The 20754-nt window shown below is 40.0% G+C and overlaps 1 protein-coding gene across 1 annotated transcript in view; it reads right to left on the minus strand.

Annotated features, from left to right (window-relative positions):
• LOC134223948 (T-related protein) overlaps positions 1 to 20754 on the minus strand; it is a 49706-nt gene that overhangs the window by 7229 nt on the left and 21723 nt on the right. The window contains exons 2-3 of the mRNA XM_062703173.1: positions 12564 to 12875; positions 12043 to 12163 (exon numbers count right to left, since the gene is read on the minus strand). Coding sequence (XP_062559157.1) covers positions 12043 to 12163; positions 12564 to 12874 — 432 coding nt within the window. The 5' untranslated portion in view covers position 12875. The remainder of the gene's footprint in view (positions 1 to 12042; positions 12164 to 12563; positions 12876 to 20754) is intronic.

Below are 20754 nucleotides of genomic sequence, written 5' to 3' on the forward strand. Positions count from 1 at the left end.
TCTCTTCCGCATTATTCCAGTAACTCTCTATGGTCGATCAGGGAGTATCGATACATACGCCTTCTTAGACGAAGGATCTTCTCTGACAATGATAGAAGACAGTCTGGCAGATAAATTGGGTGCTGAAGGGTACGAATATCCACTATGCTTGAAATGGACCGGCAACGTTACCCGCGAAGAGAAGCAATCACGAAGGATCGCATTTGAGATATCGGGGTTGAAGAAGGGTAAACGGTTTTGGATGAGTGATGTTGGAACTATTCCCTCTCTAGACCTACCTACGCAAACGCTGCCGATACATGTAATGAAACAACACTACTCCCATCTCCGGGGAGTTCCAATAGCGGAATACAGTAACGCAACTCCACGATTGCTGATTGGCATTGATCACCTCAAGCTAGCTCTACCATTGAAAGTGCGTGAGGGAGGAGAAGGGCATCCAGTGGCAGTAAAAACACGCTTGGGTTGGTGTATCTATGGTGGCGAAAGAAGAAGGCCTCAAGAAAACGTATACCACCATGTCTGTGAGTGCGGCGACCAAAGTAAAATGGAAGAAACAATCGACGCATATTTCACAATGGAAGAGATAGGCACCTGTTCACCAGCGAATAGTCTTTCGAAAGAAGAGCGACGAGCTCTGGACATACTGGAACGAACCACCGTACCACTGGGCGAACGGTATGAATCAGGCCTCCTGTGGAGGTATGACGAGTTCGAGTTACCAAACAGTTACCCCATGGCTTTCAGGAGATTGCAGTGTTTGCAACGTAGGATGAGTAAAGATCCTACCTTAAAGGACGCACTTGAAAGACAAATTCAGGAGTACGTGGACAAAGGATACGCCCACAGAGCAACAGTAGAAGAACTAGCATCAGTAGACCCTCGGCGTATGTGGTTTCTACCTCTGGGAGCAGTAGTTAACCCAAAGAAACCCTCAAAGATTAGATTAATATGGGACGCATCAGCTAAAGTCGACGGAGTATCACTGAATAGCATGCTGTTGAAAGGCCCCGACCAACTTTCGTCTCTGCCAGCAGTAGTGTTTAGATTTCGGCAGCTTCAAATAGCTGTAGTCGGTGACATTAAAGAAATGTTTCACCAGATATCCATAATCCAATCTGATCGTTATGCGCAGTGTTTCCTGTGGTCACCCGATTCCTCACATGAACCTGACATAATGGTAATGGATGTAGCGACCTTCGGTTCAACAAGCTCGCCAGCGACAGCACAGTTTGTCAAGAACGAAAATGCCAAGAGATTTATTGAATACTTTCCGAGAGCCGTCGAAGGAATCCTTCACAACCATTACGTGGACGATTACCTTGACAGCTTTCTAACTGCAGAACAGGCTCAAGGAGTAGCTGCTGAGGTTCGGGAAGTACACAAACGAGGTGGATTTGAAATTCGCAATTGGTGCTCAAACAGTACGGCGGTTCTGGAACATCTGGGCGAAAGGCAAAACCGAACAGTTAAAAGCTTGAACCTAGAAAACAATATAACATCTGAACGCGTTTTGGGGATGCTTTGGAGAAGTGAAGAAGACATAATCTACTTCGAAACGGCTATGCGGGAAAATATTAAAAAACTCATCGAGGAAAAGGCAAGGCCAACCAAGCGACAGATTTTGCAATGCGTAATGACGCTTTTTGACCCCCTGGGTCTTCTATCGCCGTACCTGATATTCGGTAGAATTCTTATCCAAGACGTATGGCGTGCTAGGATCGGATGGGACGAACAAGTCGATGACAATATTTTCAAGGATTGGCTGAAATGGATTGGTGTAATTCACGACATAGAGCGAATCAGCATTCCAAGATGCTATTTTCGACATCCAGACACCAACAGTTTAGCGAACATTCAACTTCATATATTCGTTGATGCTAGTCCATTAGCCTTTTCCTGCGCCTGCTACTTCCGTATCGTCAATGCCTCGGGAGAAATCGAAGTTGCTTTGGTAGCTGGCAAAGCAAAAGTAGCCCCGCTCAAGCCAATGAGCATCCCTAGGCTAGAACTTCAGGCTTGTGTCCTGGGAACGCGTATGATGAAACTAGTAGAGGAAGGTCATACACTTCCAATTGCTCAACGCTTTCTTTGGACTGACTCAAGTACGGCTTACTCTTGGATTCATAAAGATCCACACCAATATCGTCCGTTTGTTTCTCATCGCGTGGGAGAAATTCTAGAGACTACGAAACGTGAAGACTGGAGATGGACGCGATCTAAAACAAACTCAGCAGACGAAGCAACAAAATGGGGTGTGGGGCCATACTTCAACAAGAACAGCAGCTGGTTCAGTGGCCCGAAGTTTCTTCAATTTCCTGAAACACACTGGGAAACTTCTTTGCCTCCAGAGAATGACAACGAGGAAGAATTGAAAGCATGCCATCTTCATCATGAGTTGCTTCCATCAGAAGCGGTAATTGACGTGAAACGTTTTTCATCATGGAACAAACTGTTGCGGGCAACTGCGTACGTACACAGGTTTCTCATAAATACGCGCAGAATACCGGCGGATCGACTCAGTTATCATCTAACTCAAAATGAACTAAAGAAAGCTGAAATCACATTATTCAAGCAAGCACAACGAGATGTTTATGCAGAGGAAATAGGCATCATGACTGTCACACAAACAACTGATCGAACGATGTCTAAATCAGTGAGAAAAACAAGCTCACTGTATCAGTTGAACCCAAAAATCGATAAAAATGGAGTGCTTCGCGTCGACGGTAGAATAGGAGCTGCTAAACATGCCACATATAGCGTCAAAAATCCAATAATACTTCCCAGAAAACATCAAATCACACAGCTTATTATAGAAAACATGCATAGAAGATTTCAGCATTGCAATCATGAAACTGTTGTGAACGAAGCACGGCAGAAGTACTGTATACCACAACTGCGAAGAGAAGTAAGGAATGTGGTGAGTCGCTGCCAGTTGTGCAAGGTCCGGAAAGCGAGACCGATCTACCCACAAATGGCCTCTCTTCCTGAAGCTCGATTATCACCATTCATTCGTCCGTTTACGTATACAGGTGTGGATTATTTTGGTCCTTTGCTTGTGAAAGTTGGCCGAAGTAGCGTTAAACGCTGGGTTGCTCTATATACATGTTTGACTATACGTGCAATTCACGTGGAAGTCGTCCACAGCCTTACTACGGAAGCGTTTATACTGAGTATGCGTAGATTTGTTGGCCGACGTGGGGCTCCTCTCGAAATCCACAGCGACAATGCGACCAATTTTCACGGAGCGGAGCGTATTCTACGGAACCAGATCTACTTGGGTCTGGCTGCAACATTCACCAACGCTTCAACAACTTGGCGCTTCATTCCCCCCGGAGCGCCTCATATGGGAGGGTGTTGGGAGCGTATGGTGAGATCAGTAAAGTCTGCTTTGCGTGCTGCGTACGGCGAAGAGAGAGTGGATGATGAAGCCCTCCAAACCCTTCTGGTGGAAGCTGAATCGTTGGTCAACTGTCGACCCCTAACTTATTTACCTTTGGAGTCATCAGAGCAAGAAGCATTGACCCCAAACCATTTCTTGCTCGGTAGTTCATCGGGAGTTCGACCTCCATCAGTACAACAAATCAGCGGTGTACAAGAACTTCGGCGTTCCTGGATTACCTTACAACGGCAACTTGACAGATTCTGGAAACGTTGGGTTCTGGAATACCTACCAACACTAACTAAACGAACGAAATGGTTTGGCAAGACGAAAAATATCGAACCTGGGGATATAGTATTGATCATTGACGACACGAGGCGAAATAAATGGAACAGAGGGCGAGTTTTGGAAGTGATCGTCGCAAAAGATGGTGTTGTCAGGCAAGCATTAGTACAGACTTCTGGCGGAACTCTACGACGTCCAGCATCTAAACTAGCAGTCTTAGAAATATCGGAGAACAATGAAACCTCAACCGAGGGTTCCATCGGGGGGAGGATGTTGCAACGCGAGAACGCAACTGGCATCCCGGACAATTTGTAACTTGACAATGCAATGTCAGATGGATTGCTGCCGGTCTACATCGTATGCGACACTTGAATGTCATCGTCGTGACGAGGCATGTTATGAAATAACGTGGGGCATTCCTAATTAGTTAGACTTTATATTATTATTTGAAAGTTATTGCTACTGTGCAACCTAAAGTGAAATTTAAAAGGTAGTGAATTATTATCTAACGCGTAATATGCATTTATATCAACGATCCTATATATAGTATAATACTGTTTACTCTCCCATCAGGCAATAAGCCCACTCGCAGTATATATAGTTTTCGCAGTGCTAGTTAGTTGAGACAAAGTACATCTGAAGTAAGCTGTGTAAATCATTAGATCTAGAACGATTTCTTACATCTATATCTAGTTCACAGTATCCTACAAGGCATACGTAACAGTTGGTTCTGGACTCATAAAACTAAAAAGGTCACTGAAATGTAAGTTCCCCCAAAATAAATTAAGTATACTGTCTCATACCCCTTGTATTTTTCTAGTTTTGAAACGTTTAATAAACTGCTATCAGACCTCAGAACCTTTTTCTTGTCCGGAGTCAACAGTCCGCTGATTTTTTGTGTATCCAACATTTTACGTGCGGTAATGGCTGCCACAATTTTACTCATGTTCTGGTAGGGTGTAATCGATTTGACGTTTGGCTTGTGTCGTCTGACATCGTAGCGATCATCATCATCATGAATTAATCATAATGATGATGGAAACTTATCGTTTTTGTGTTAGAAGACACAACCCAAACTTCAAACTGTTTCCACCCCACCAAAAACTGAGCTTGATTGTGGCGGCCATTAGCGCTCGTAAAATGCTGGATTCCAGTGTGAACTGAACTGTCAGTCAATCATTCAGTGATATTTTTGTTGTTTGTTGTTTAATATACACAGAAAATCTGTATTATTCTGCTATATGCGGTGAAAAGAAGTTGCAAAAATCAGTGTTTGCGTAACTAAGATATTAAATGCCCTACGTTAAGAATGATTTTGTTCTTATTAATTAGGTATTAACTATGACACGATGTGGTTGTTGGGAGCAAGCGGAATCCAAATGTGCATCTTTGTAAATTGTTTTTAATTTTATCTTTCATTCAGTTGTGTTTAACGCTAGAGATTACAGGTATATTCTGCTAATATGTTTTGTTTGGAACTGGAAAATAACTCCATACTGGTTTTCATTTCAAGCTCTTTATTCAAGAACTTTACTCCCGAATACCAAGTATGTAGTATCATATGAACTCGCGTTAGTGAGAAGCTTTAAGGCAACTTTATGGCAACATTTAGGCAAAACATAAAATATGTTCTCAATATTCATTATACTCATTATGTTGCAAATGGTAATTTATTTCTTGTAATTATTTCTTCCATCATTATATTCAATATTTTCAATAGATTCATTATATTCAACTAATTCATTTAATCCACATAATAATAATATTCATATAATCAATTAAACGTATTAATATTATTTTTTATTTCAAACTCATAAAATTAAGCACCCTAGACCGGAACGAACACCAGAGATTTTTATGAACCGAAGACTTCTTCAATAGAAGTGCTTATGGAAAATACTGTCGAAAAATACGAAAAATAAAAACCCTGTCTATACTTCATCATTTCCTTTCATAGTATCATACTCATATATTAAATATTTATATGTAATTTCATTCATATATTCGCATTTATTTTATACTATTTTGATACTAAAATAACATCATGCACAGTCCTGTCCACATGAAAGGTAGCAAGTAACACGAAGAGTGGCGACGATTAACCGTTATTTTTAGTCATTGTTTATGGACATAGCTTTTCTCATAATACATTATTATATATTTTTTATATAGTTAATCATTTAAAATTCTATTATATTTCACCACGAATTAAAATAAAAGTTTTACAGTTATGACCAGATTACGCAATGCTTATCTACCCCGATTTCACCACGTACAATATTATGAACACTTTAAAGTGTCCGGAGCAATGGGACCTCCCTCTACATTTAAATCATTTATCTTCGTGTTCACCGTAATTTGACATTTGAATGTATGCAGTTTTATTATTTTTCTATTCATAATATTCGTATTATCAGTTAACTGGACATATCCTGGACTATAACGAGAATGGACGCATAAACTGACTGACGATGTTGGCAAGAAATTTGGATAAACTATTTATTATATTTATCGGATTCCCTCTAATCATGTTCAATACGGTCGATTCTCCATTTTGACCCACAGTCAAGGAAAGAAGTATTGTCGGCAAGGATGTTCTTCATAGTTTAGTAGTTCGCGTTCGATCGTTTAGTAGTTTGTCAGTGGCTCATTCCGGGGGCTGAATTTCGAAGTGTGTTGTATGGTGGACTTCTGGTGCGAAGGTTTTTCTGCAACTCTGTTTAATGATTTGTTATTTCCGCTAGTAACGGAGTTGTGGCTATAGTTTCAGTGACTTAGACTAATTTATAACGAAATTCAAATAATTTAGTTTAAGTTACTGCAACTAGCTCCGTTATTGGTTGAATTCTGACAGCGAATCATTGGGTAGAGTAGTAGACGATTTTTTTGCGCTAGAGGTTCACCGTACGACACATTTTGGGGTTCAGCTTTTGGAGTGGGTTATTGGCGGACTGCTGAATGATCGAATGCGGATTGCTGGATGGTCGATAACATCCTTGCTTGTCGGACGAAAAACTTCGATTTTGGACAGCAATAGACCTTTTTAAGAAAGTATTGTTTTCCTCATTGTGATATTTTCATGAATTTAATTGATGGGCATTTTAGGTCTCTGCTCCCAAGCTATTGTATGTATTCTAAATATTTACTACTATTGTTTTATACTCATCACAATGCTTCTCATCATGTACTTATTTCATTTTATTGATAATACATATGATATATTATACATACCTATAATCACTTTTCAGTGGGTTGACGACCGCTTATGGCATCATGGATATTTCTTCCGATACAGACCCAAGGCTCAGTGATTGCGGCATATTTCAACTTCTCCACCGTATTATGTTATGCTTACAGGAAGTAGTTATTTATAAAATAAATTAATGATGAAGTTGATGTTTCAGAGTTACGTATTGGAACACAGTAGCCTTCCTGGATGGTCTGCCATATTACTATTTCATGTATTCTCTACACATGCCTAAATTTCCCTTACAATATTACTAATTTGATTGTAAATATATGAAATGGGGTTGGGAGGGTGCATCAGGGCATCAATTAAGTTACAACTGGACAATGAAGTGGTAGCCAATCGGAGTCAAGGAAGTGAAGTATTAGTCGCTCGCGTCTATTACTTTTTTCTCCAACAGTTGTTAACTAGTTGACGCGCCCTTCTTCAAACAAACCATCCCGTGGAAAACTTGACAAGTATTGCAAATTTCATTATTCTTTTTGTTGGATCATTCTGCTGGAAGGAGATTCTCATTTTCCCGTGGGTTTCGTGTAAGTGTCTCTGCTTACAGGTCCACCACCCCCATTTTTGGCCCTTCATACAGCAATATGTTGAATTCAAAATCATATTGAAATTTGGCCTTACTGTCAAGTGGAACCGCATGCAGAGCAAGACTCTAGCCAGGATGGTGGCTAACTACATACATACATACATAACCCAGGTTTTAAAAGCCAGTATAAAGCGTGTTTGGACTGTGACAGTGTTATAGTCGCACGTGCGGATTTTTTAAATGCTTACATTTAGCAGGAAAATGAACTGCTGTGCCTGTAGATAGGAAATTCTGAACTCAAGGACGGTTCGGATAACCCAGGATGTCCCAAAATCAACTTACCATGTCTTCTGGTCTCCTGGAATATATTATGGACATGTTTGAATACATATCCAAGTTTCTTGTGACGAGAAAAGCTAGTGTCGTAGCTGTAGGTCACAAGTTCAAGAACTCAAGGACAGTTTCGATGACCGAAGATATCCCAAAACCATCTAACCATGTTTCCTGATATTCACAATTATATTATGGACATTGTTGAATACATATCCATGCTTAAACCAACGAAAAAAGCTAAAGTGGGGGTTGGAGTATGTTATGGATATAGTTGAATACATATCCAAGCTTCTAGTGGCAAAAAAATCTAGTGTCGTGGCTGTAGATCGCAGGTTCTGAACTCAAGGACAGTTTGGTTGACCCAGGATATCCCAAAACTATCTGACCGTGTCTTTTGATCTTTAAGAATATGTTATGGACATGGTTGAATACATACCCAGCCTTAGAGTGACGAAAAAAGCTCGCATTGCAGCTGTAGATCGCAAATTCCGGACTCAAGTACAGTTTGGATGATCTAGTACAACCCGAAAAAATATTTTTCAACTTGTTTTGTCAGTTCTCCATTATTAATCACGAAAACAAATGGAACATGTCAAATTTACTGCGTAATATCGCTTAGAAAAATTTGGGCCTGAAGGATTAAATAAAGATCTCTAAATAGTGATTCAAAATTATTTTTGTTAGAAGAAATAAATAGCCATAATTGTTGATAGCTGATATGTTGACATACTTGTTGCCTTGTTAGTAAATATGTAAGTTGATTGGATTTTAACTCCATTATATTAGCTCAATCCCCTAAAGTATTTACGTCTGCTATACATTTTTTTTAAAAAACATCTCTCATAAGTTTTGCAAATATTGATAGTTAATTTTATTTTTTTATCCACACTTCTTTTTTCAATTAAAAATTTTGATTCTTTTATGGAAAACTCCTCTATTATTACATCTTTTACTGACTATCAACATGACACTCAGTATGACACTCAGCATTCCCCAATTACGCTAGGAATAACATCAGTCGTCCTTCGCGATATCAGGCCATTAGGCCGAAGGCTATTGAGCCAGATGGTTATAAGGCCTAATGTATTTTTATTTTTTTCCAGCTTCATTTTTTTTCTTCTTTTCTCTTTTATCCTTCTTCCAGTTTTTTCTTCATCCTTCTTCCTTCCTCATTATCTTTTTCTTTTTCCTTTTAACATCTCCATATTTTTTTTCATTTTCCTTTTTGCCTTTCTCGTACAACTAAGTTGTACCGAAAGGATATCATTTCAATCCGAAAACGAACTTTTTATAGAAGCCTCTGAAGCCCATAGTATTATATACCAATCGACTCAGCTCGACGAGCTGAGCACATGTCTGTCTGTCCGTGTGTATGTATGTGTGTATGTGTGTGTATGTGTGTGCACAAAAGCTATAAAAAACATTAGACAACTTTTCGTACAGTAATCCTTAACCGATTTTCTCGCAACAAGTTTCATTCGACAGGGGACAAAGCCTTGTTGATCACTATTGAATTTTATAACGATCGGTCATTGCGTTTAAAAGTTATGAAGAAAATGGTACATCGGACCATATAAACCCCATATAAGGTTGGTGTCTTAACTAAATGCGAGAAAGGCACCACCAACGCTAGGTGGATTAATCCGGGTTTTCTTTCCATGTTCAATCTTCCTTCTATCTTCCTCCTTCTTCTTTCTGCCTCCTGTCTTCTTCATTCTACTTTCTGCTTTTCGCCTTCTTTTTTCTGCTCTCTTTTTCCCTTTGCTTTCTGTCTTCTGCTTTTTGCCGTCTTTCTTCTATCTATTTTCTTTCGTTTCGTTCCTTCCTTCCTTCTCCTTTATTCTTCTTTTTAATAATTTCCACTTTCTTCTGCTTTTTTTCTTCCTTCGTCTTTCTTCCTTTCTTCTCCGTTTTCCTTCCATTCTCTTCCACCATCATTTTTCTTTCTTCCTTCCTTCTTCTCTCTCCTTTTCCCTACTCCCTTCTTTCTTCTGTCTGTTTTCTCCTTCTACCTTCTTCCTTCGTCATTTTTTCTTCTTTCTTCTTCCTTTTTTTCCTTTTTTGTTCTTCCTTCTTCCGTTTTCCTTTTTCTTTTTTCCCTCCGTTTTTTCTCCTTTTTTCTTCTTCCCTTTTTCTTCTTTCTTCTTCCCTCTTCCTTCTTCCTTATTCCTTCTTCCTTCATTCTTCTTCCTTCTTCCTTATTCCTTTTTCCTTTTCACTTCTTTCTTATTCCTTCTTCAATCTTTCTTCTTCATTCTTCATTCTTTCTTTTTCCTTTATCCTTTTTCCTTCTCTTTTTCTTTTTTCCTTCTTTCTTCTTCCTTCTTCCTTTTCCTTTTTCCTTTGTCCTTGGTTGGTTGGTTGGTTGTAGCAACTTTACTGTAACGAGACGAGCCAGCCTTGAGCTAAAAGTCTCGCTAATAAAAAATAAAACTTTACTGTAACTGAATCTGATCACATATGAGTTGCAGTAACCGATGTGGAACATGTGTGCTGCTAGGATTCCTCTTTCTTCCTTATTCCATCTTCTTCCTTTCTCCTTCTTACTTCTTCCTTCTTCCATCGTCCTTCTTTCTTCTTCCTTCTTCCTTCTTCCTTCTTTCTTCTTCCTTCTTCCTTCTTCCTTCTTCCTTCTTCCTTCTTCCTTTTTCTTCCTTATTCCAGCTTCTTCCTTTCTTCTTCATTAAAGAAGAAAAATAAGGCAGAATCAAGCGGCTTAAACAATATGTTTGCATTGATTTATGGTTTATACAATTACAAACAGGGTTGAATTAACCATACGCGATAGTTGATTCAACTCTCGTAAATATTTGTTTCAACCATGCATTCCAACTGTCACTGTCAAACAATACATCAGAAAGCAACAATACTCAGGTTGGTTTTACTTTCAAAAATTCTGCGTAACTACTTAATTGACAATACGACGATATCAACAAGATAGGAAAAAGTGATAGAAACAGAATCGAACTTGTGACGTGGGGAGTGACAATCATCTACCTTAACTCTGCTGCACGCTTACTTTATGGGGCCCTCCTTAGCCGTGCGGTAAGATGCGCGGCTACAAAGCAAGACCATGCTGAGGGTGGCTGGGTTCGATTCCCGGTGCCGGTCTAGACAATTTTCGGATTGGAAATTGTCTCGACTTCCCTGGGCATAAAAGTATCATCGTGTTAGCCTCATGATATACGAATGCAGAAATGGTAACTTGGCTTAGAAACCTCGCTGTTAATAACTGTGGAAGTGCTGAATGAACACTAAGCTGCGAGGCGGCAATGTCCCAGTGGGGGATGTAATGCCAATGAAGACGCTTACTTTATGTGAACAGGATGTTTTATGTTGATTAGTTTATACAGTTTTTCCTCATTATGAAATGTTTGTTAGAAGAACAAAATTATTAATGTTTCATTCATGCGATGCAGGATTCACTTTCAAATCAGTAAATCTCGAAAACCGCGTAAAAAATGTGTAAAAAGCGACCCTGGCGTATTATTGCTTTTTTAATAACTTGAATATTTATCGCCTGAATAACCGATCATACTGAGAGCATCTTAATAATATCCCCTATCTTGATAAAATGTTGAACAAACATAAGCAAATCGGCAAATCTATTTTTGGCGCCATATCCAAAACGTAAGCATGGTTGACTTCTTTCGATATCATCGAAAGGATGTGCAAAGTCAATAATGATGACACAAAATTGAACTAAAATGAATTCGCAAAAACATTTTTTTTTTTCATTTCTTGACAAAACATGTTCTTGTAAGCTTCGATGGCGTAGAAGCTCCAAAGAACAATATATACGGCAAAAAATATTATTTGCCCCGGTATACCTTAGGCTTTTCAGTCCACCGTCCTAATTAACACTTTGCACTTTGTTTTTCCCAGCTTTGCAGCGTGCATTAATTAGCTCTGTGTAAATAGTTTGCCACGTTACGGAATAAACAAGTACCGGTCATTCGATCACGCCGCCTCTATATCACTGCCACGTCCATAGCACTAACTATTTGTGATTAGTTGATGTTCATTCTTTCGAAAACTCCCAAGGTCCGCTGTGCAACTAACTGCGCGGCCTCAAACATGGCAACCGTGTTTGAGCAAAAAGAAACGCCCTGCCCTTCTGAGGAATATTTGCATTCATCCGAGCAGCAGATCAAACGATCATGATGATGCACTCTCGTTCGAAACCTCAAAATGCATTCTTCTCCATTTCCATTATGTACATAGATGGTTGGTGAGCGCTATTGCTGGTAGCGGCAGTCTTACCCATTCACCGTTGACGTATTTCCAGCGATGCGAGTCAACCTGAGAAAACTCCAGCAGCACCGTGTACATGGCGGTGGGATCCAAACCGGTGGCGGTCACCTTTACCACGGGAAACATCCGTCTGTAGCGAACGAGAAATGTGCAAAAAAGGAAGAGAAATTAGTTATGCCTATTGCTAGCAGTCATGCGCTTGCAATACGAGCGAGCATTTCCCAAGAAATCACCATTCCCTGACTATCTGATCATTTGTATTTGGCAACAAATATTTAACAAATGACAAACTAGCATCCCTCTAACTAGTTCCGTTTCGCTGATTAAATAAGTATCATCTAATAGTGCACAAGCTCAGGTATTCAACGACAATCAAACTATCAAAATAGCTGGAAAATGCTCGACGATTGCATTGCTGCTTTGGGTAGATCACCATTATCGAGAAAGATGTAATGCAAGCAAAAAAAAATAACTTCAACATCTTCGCGTCCAACCTTGTCTTCAATTTTCTTCGATCAAGCAACACCTACCGCCCATTTTTGGTGACAATCATCTCGTTGGTGAGGTTTTGAAACCGCAGCCACAGATCACGATCATCCAGCGTGACCGAAAGGTTTTGCTCTCTACCGCCGGCCCCACCACCACCACCGCCGCCGCCGCCACCACTTCGTCCTCCACCGTGGCCACCGAGCAGGCTTCCTCCGCTACCACCGCCGCCCGATTGTGTCATAGTTCCATTGGACGGCGCACCCACCGACGAACCGCCGTTACTCGATGCCGTCATCAGGGGGTCAATGGCGGATAGAATGTGGGACGTTGCCATCTCATCCACCGAGCGCATTCTGGGGGTAAAGCAAAAGAACGAACAAATTGTTCGGTAAATAAATATCCTGTGAATTATTGCTGGGTGAATTATTTGACGCAATAAGCGCTATATGCTTTGAATATAGAAAATGAATTCGAAAAGTGCAACCTTGTAGACAAGGCTGATCGCAAGTTGCGTAATACTGTGTTCATATGATGAAGATAATAACATGTTATTCGAATTATCGACTAGAGGAATGCCTCCAAAGTTACCGAATAAGTTATTTGAGGCCAGACTGAACGGCGGGCTGGCAAAAGATAAATACATCCACGATGTCTTGCATTTGCTTGAAATCTGTCAAACTGAAATGCCAAACTGAATCGATTAGTGGGGTTACTAGGGTAAGGGAGGTATTTTGGACCGCTTTAGGAGATGGCCGAACAATTTTTCGAATAAAAGTTAGATTTTGTAATAATGCTTGATCATTTCCCTATGAAACTACAAAGTTGTGAATGCTAGGTAGGATTTGTAGGTAAAAATGATGTAAATCCCACCGAAAGAACCAAACTATCATAAATTCTGAAGATATGTAAGATTTAATTTTGGACCGCCTGTTTTTATTTTGGACCACCTATTGAACATATTTTGGACCACTAAAATAATGTTGTATTGCTCGCAAAGTTATGTTACTATTAGATTAAATTAGTGATCTCCAGCATTTTCGGCTTTTTCATTCTGAAATTCCTTGTTAAGCAATACATTTTTACAAGCACTCAAAAGCTTAGAACAATATCTGCAAGCTAAGGGTATTGAAACTAATATCAATTTCAGTACCACTCGGTACAGCATCATGAAAGCAAAACAAACGTGCGGCCCATGGCCGTGATGTATGCACCTGGTCACTCCTACCCTGCCACATTTTTATGTAGATCTGTTCCATTTGCGCCATTGATAGTAGTGGGTTGCCCGGTTCTTTCTTGCTCCTTGGACATTCTTTTTAAAAACGAAACATAATCGTAGAACGCGGAACTCTGTTGCATTGGCAAGCAGCACGGATGGAGAGCTCTAGCAAAGATTGGTTCTTGTCATAGAGCTTTCTTAACTGTTCTGCCCACAATAGCATATTTGTCCCATATGGATAGGAATTCTAGTAAAGATGGGACTGATATGCGATCATAGGCAGTATTTTCGTATGGAAATAATTTAAAAAAAACAGTTACATGTTGGGTTAATAGACATTTTTTAATGTTTTTCATTTTTCTACATCAATGAACGGTAATTTATAAATGCTATATGAACAGTAATTTATGAATGATTTGATACTAGAGCAACAAATGGTTGGTAAAAACAAAAGTTTAAGAGATCTAGAACTTAAAAAGAAGATATGTCGAAAATATGTTCGGCTCAATGAAAAATGAACCTATTTTGGACATGCCTAAGAATACTGTTTTTAAACTTACAATGTTTTGCTCGAGATAGGAAACTGCTCCTATTAGGTTGTAATAATTCAACAACATCATTCACATGTTTTAAATCTATGTACAAATAAACTTACAGCTTTTGAAAGTTGACTTAAATTTTACAATGTCGTCTTTGTTTTGGTCTAATCCAGCTAGAATGGGTAAATGCGTGCAAATATTCTTAATAATTGCAATATTTCATAAGAAACAAATGTAGGAAATACCGTCTGGATAGTTTATTTTTGCAATAACATTTAAATGTTGCATGTTTTATTTAGTTTTGTGTGATATAAATACAAAATTCTGCTGGGTGGTCCAAAATATGAGCCCGGTCCAAAATACAGCCGTTACCCTATTCCTGTTTTTCATCTTATGGTTCCTATGTTCATCATATTACAAATAAACGAATGAAATGCTTATAAGTATGTTTCTCATATTTGTGCACGCACCTGAAGTAATTTTCTTCTGCACACAACGCCTTCCTTTTAAATTCCATTCCAAACAACAACAAGCGATTTTTATACTTTTCGACTAACGATTGAGAGGGACCATGCGTCTCCATATGACATCTTACACAGTTCACAGCTAGGAAACATTTTTTACAAGTGAAAGCTCACGTTACACTAGGGTGGCTTTTTACGCGCTTTATTTTCGCTTGTTTGTGGACTTCAGTTTTAATGAGACATTGTGTTATTCCCTTGTAAAAATCCACACAAAAAATCTAAGAAAAATTAAGCGGTGTTTGAAAAATTGTAGAAATTGAGGTGGGCCGAGAAATTGATGGAATTTATCGCAGTGTTATCAATTATTTAATAGGTGTTGATGATATTTTCTGCGATCATGTTCTTCAAAACACCAATTTTGGAAATTAATTTTCGGCTCATTTTATTTTTATATATTATCAATGTCTGTAAAATCATGTATGATATGCAAAGACTTAAATTTGAGGCACGAGTTCGTGATGTCACGGCAGCTCGTTCGGACCTATCGCGAAGTCCAGCTTCTGTTCCGGGCTGCAGACCTGACACGACGGCCCACTTTCAAAACAGGAAGTTGCATGAGTATGTATCTTGGGTGGCAAGAGAATGTTTCCCATCCGAAAACATCCTAGACTGGACCGAGAATGGAACTCGCCATCTCCGGATTGGAAATCCTATGCTTTTACTCTCAAGGCTAATCGGAGACCCCACAGGAGGTTTGAATAAAGGAACGAATAAAGGATCACGATTGAAAGCTTGGAACATGGAATTGCAATTCGCCAGGTTGCAACGGTTGCGACAGATAACACAGCTCCATAATATTTTGTCACCAATACCAAACAATGTGTCCTGGTTAAAAAAAGTGCTTGTCACAAAAACCACTTGAAAAAAAAAATTGGGTAAGAATTAAGTGGAACCAGTGGGGCCCTCCTTAGCCGTGCGGTAAGATGCGCGGCTACAAAGCAAGACCATGCTGAGGGTGGCTGGGTTAGATTCCCGGTGCCGGTCTAGGCAATTTTCGGATTGGAAATTGACTCGACTTCCCTGGGCATAAAAGTATCATCGTGTTAGCCTCATGATATACGAATGCGAAAATGGTAACTTGGCTTAGAAACCTCGCAGTTAATAACTGTGGAAGTGCTTAATGAACACTAAGCTGCGAGGCGGCTCTGTCCCAGTGTGGGGATGTAATGCCAATAAGAAGAAGAAGAAGAAGAAGAAGAAGTGGAAACAAGTTCTCACCAAACGAAGCGGACCACGATTATTAGTGAAATTTGTTTAATGCACTGGACCCGCAGACGCAATACTTGAAGATCGAATATTTTCCATTACGCAGCAGACTATACAATAGTGCTATTCCCCTGGAAAATTACCGAAACTCTTATCCTGGCGAAGTATTGATGTTTCAAGATTAGTGAAAGTTGAAGATCATTGGAAGGTGCGAACATAGGTAACAATTGTCCACACCGAATGAGACAAGTTTTATAAGGAGACATGAAATCATTTAATGTTATCTTTAGCATAGCTCCATCCCTACAGCACATGATGCTATTTTGACGTAAACTACGTCTAAGGGGAAGACTCAGATACAGGGTGTAAAACCGAAATTTCCAAATTCGAAACCGTCACGAAATTAGGATAGATTTCAAACGCTAATAGCGTCTTTATCTTTCGATGGATTTTCGACATTTGATTATCAATCGATTCAGAAACTCTCCAGCAATTTGCCAATTATATTGATACTATTGATTATCAACGTTAAACTATTGAAAATGTTGTTTCTTTCCAAACCGGGTGAAAAATTCAATTCCGTTCATAAATCCCCAACACGGACATCAGATTGCAGTAAGGTACGGGCCTTTTGATCCACTGCTTCGTTTTCCCTGTGTATAAAAGCCCCGTGTTTCGCGTGCGCGCGTCATTTTCATTCTGGATGTCACGGCGAGCGGACCAGGGCGTCCAGAAGCGGTCCCAGTGACAACGGCTGTCTCAGCGGATGAAATTTTTTCGGTCGGTGGTGGTGGCGGTCGTGGAATCAGCAGCACATCATTTTCATCCGTGTCCCATCTTCGGCGGATCTGGCAATCGACGGCGTTCGTTAGCCGAATCATCGGATGGCGGTCGCGCAGCCCAGTGGCTGCTGTTAATAAGGCACAAAAGTGGCAATTAATCGGTTCTTTTCAGGACCATCAGTATATTTGGGTGGAAGGTTAAGTTGGAATAATTTTCTTAAAGTGCAACCGTTAGGAGCTGGAAAATTCTTCGGTCAAATTTTCTAGCGTAATTCGGAGTTATATGATTTTAGTGATTGAGAATGTTGATATTAGACGAACTTTCTTCATAGAACAAAGCATAATTGTTTTGGCATCGGTAGCGGAATCATAGCATTAGTGCCGGTCCGAGCATAGGCTGTCATCGGAAGATTGCTACAGCAATTTATTCACTAATGTGGCGTTTGCAACGATTTGGATGTTGTCGGCACAACATGAAATTTTCCCGCGAGACTCTAATTTTTTTTTTCCTGTTGATGATTAAAAAAGAAATCGGTTCCGAGATGAACTTTATTCAAAGCGCAACGCTAACGTCGGTAGTTTAATCCAAAGCAAGTATCGGAAGGAGACGATGCAAACAATTGATTCGCATTATGAATGAAGAAAATTGTATGGCCTTAGTATTGGTGATTGCTACAGATTTTTTGACTTAAACTTCGTCTAAGGGGAAGACTCAGATACAGGGTTTAAAACGGAAATTTCCAAATTCGAGACCGTCACAAAAATTAGGATAGATTTCAATCGCTAATAGCGTCTTTATCTTTCGATGGATTTTCGACATTTGCTTATCAATCGATTCGGAAAACCTTCAGCAATTTGCCAATTCTATTGATACTATAGATTATCATTAATGCTTAATTTTTTTTCTTACAACAAATATGATTTTGAAAAAGTATCACCGGCGCGTGCTTACTCGAATTCTACATGCTGATACATTTACAGTTACATCAAACAACTGAAAACCGAAATACGCCACTCCAAAATTACAAGGTGACAATGTTAGAAAAAGACAAAAGATAGGAAAAATAACACGGTGTGTAGTGCCTCCCCGAGTCACCTTAAGGGAAGATCCTTTAATTACGGAACGCAAAAATTAGGCATTTTCAAACCTCCCTCCCCCCCTATGTCACACTTTTTGTATGAAGCATCTAAAAAATATGTATGGGTTGTCACACTTCGCCCAAACCCCCCCCCCCTCCTCCCCCATCTAAGCGTTACGTAATTTGTGAACGCTCCCAAGAGCCACTTTCATTGATGGTAGCCGATCGTTAGTACTTCATATCAAATATGATATCATTTCATAGCATATCAAAGAATATTGTGACCAAATTTAATAAAATTTGGTCAACAAAAACCCCCTGACAATAATACAACAAAACCAGCCAAAGCCGTCATTCCTCCTATTTCAGACAAGAAAATTTAGCGCTGCTAATGTTGATGACGACGACCGCGCGACCCACACCATCGACGGGAATAAAATTTCCTGTAGGAGCTCCGCCGATGCCGAAGGTGGTACCACGGTCTGCTCTCCGCGACTTCTCGAACGAAATGGCTCGCGCGCGTGGAAGAGCTGCTTTCTTGTAATCAATAAAGTTGAGCCTGTAGCCACGCCCCTTTGGGGTGTGTGACGGTTACACAATATTTGCAGCTATACCGGCAACAAAGAGGCGGGACTAATGGGTCATCTTTATTGATTATAAGAAAACTGCTCTCCCGCGCGCGCGTGACATTTCAGCACCTAAAAACTCATGGATGAGTTGAATCATCGTATGTTTTCTGTATGTATGTAGAATCACGAGCGCGCGTCAAACGGAGAAGCTGCAAAATGTTTTCGCATGGATGACTACCTACCAAAATTATAAGTCGTTCTCTGAATCGTGCTCTCGTGATTCTACTACCGACGGAAAACAATCTGCCATCGCCAAGCAATTAAGTTTTACTTTGATCAAAATTCATCTCGCCTCATGTTGTGACATAAAAGCTACTTTCATTGATGGTAGCCAATCGTTAGTAGGGGAAATTACGGCTTTGGCAGGTTTTGTTCTATTATTGTCAGTGGGTTTTCTGTAACTAATTATGCTCAAATTTGGCCAAAACATTCTTTGCATATCAAAAAATATTGTGGCCAAATTTCATAAAATTTGGCCAACAAAAACCCCCTGACAATAGAACAAAACCTGCCAAAGCCGTCATTCCCCCTACTTCATACAAGAAAATTTAAACTGAGCGCTGCTAATGTTAATGACGACGACCACGCGACCCACACCATCGCCGGGAATAAAATTTCCGGTAGGTGCTCCGCCGATGCCAAAGGTGGTACCACGGTCTGCTCTTCGCACATCTCAAACGAAATGGCTCGCGCGCGAAAGAGCTGCTTTCTTGTAATCAATAAAGTTGATCCTGTAGCTACGCCCCTTTGGGGGGTTTGTGACGTTTACACAACATTTTCATTCATACCGGACAACATAGAGGCGGGACTAATGCGCCTTCTTCATTGATTAAAAGAAAGTTGCTTTACCGCGCGCGCGAGCCATTTCATTCGAGATGTCGTGGAGAGCGGTTCTGTCATCGGCAGAGTTGCCGAGCGAATTCCAGCTCGTGTCGTGGATCATGTGGTCGTCGTCGACATATTTGGAATTAATCGGTTCTTCTCAGGGCCACCATTCTACACAAAGGAAGATTGAGGCGAGGCGAATTTTATTCAAAGTGAAAATTAACCGCTTGGCGACGCCATAAAGTTGCCTGCCGTCCGTAGCAGAATCACGAGCGCACATCGGAGGGAGATGGCTTCAGTGGCAGTGAAATTCTTTCAAGATCCTTATTCGGTTTTGTTATTTCAGCAGCATCGTAGGTGCTGCAAATATGTATTCGAATGGATGGCGTCAGTTATGGCCAAGTGAATTTTTCTATCAAGATTATGATTTTTCAGAATCACCATTTTACACAAAATAATTAATTTGCCAGCATTTTGACGTAAACTACGTCTAAGGGGAAGCCTCGGATACAGGGTGCCAAATGAAAATTTCCAAATTGGGAGCCGTCACGAAATCATGTAAGATTTCAAAAGTTAATAGCGACTATATCTTTCGATACATTTTCGAGATATTATTATTATCAATAGTTTCGGAAACTTTCCACCAATACGTTAATTGTATCAAAACTATTGATTATCAACGTTGGAATATTGAAAATTTTAATTCTTTCGCGCTTGGTCAAAATTTCAGAACTAACCGTTCATGCATCCCCAACACGGACATCAGATTGATGTAACGCACGCACCTTTTGGCTCACCGCTTCATTTTTCCTGTGCATAGTCGTGTCCTGTCGTCGACGTGTCTTGTCTACCCGTCGACGGGTAGTTGTTGCAGGAAATTATTCACAAAGATGACGTATGTAGCAAATAAGCGGAAAATCATTAAGTGGCTGTCGTCGGTGACAGCAGAATTGTGTAAATGCAATTTTCTCCTCATTTTAACTCGCTGTCGACAAACCTGTTCTACTAAAAATTTAAACAAATTCTATTGAACACTGCCGATGCTGATGACAACCGCACGATGATTTCAAGCAAAACCGCAAACGCGCGCGTGAGAGCAGCTTTTTAAATTGACTTGAGACGATGGCTGCGCCGGTAGTGGTCCCACTAGCATCTGTATGGTCGTCGGTGGTGATTGAGAAAAATGTTTGTTCTGAAAACAGTTGAAAATAATTTTTGGTTGAAATTCGCTATTGTGTCATGTATTCAACCTAATGTTCATATGATATTACGATTCTCATTGCACTAAGAGGTTTTACGTAGTTTACGTCGAGCGGTCGTGTCTTGTACACAACCCTTCTGATTTTTTTTCCTTATCGTTTTTACCATGTCCAGCAGTATTCGGCTCGGGAACTACAATGTTTTTGCGACGTGTTTTTTGGACCCGATTTTA

This window comes from Armigeres subalbatus, chromosome 3 (genome assembly GCF_024139115.2).
Source record: "Armigeres subalbatus isolate Guangzhou_Male chromosome 3, GZ_Asu_2, whole genome shotgun sequence".
NCBI classification, from domain to species: domain Eukaryota; kingdom Metazoa; phylum Arthropoda; class Insecta; order Diptera; family Culicidae; genus Armigeres; species Armigeres subalbatus.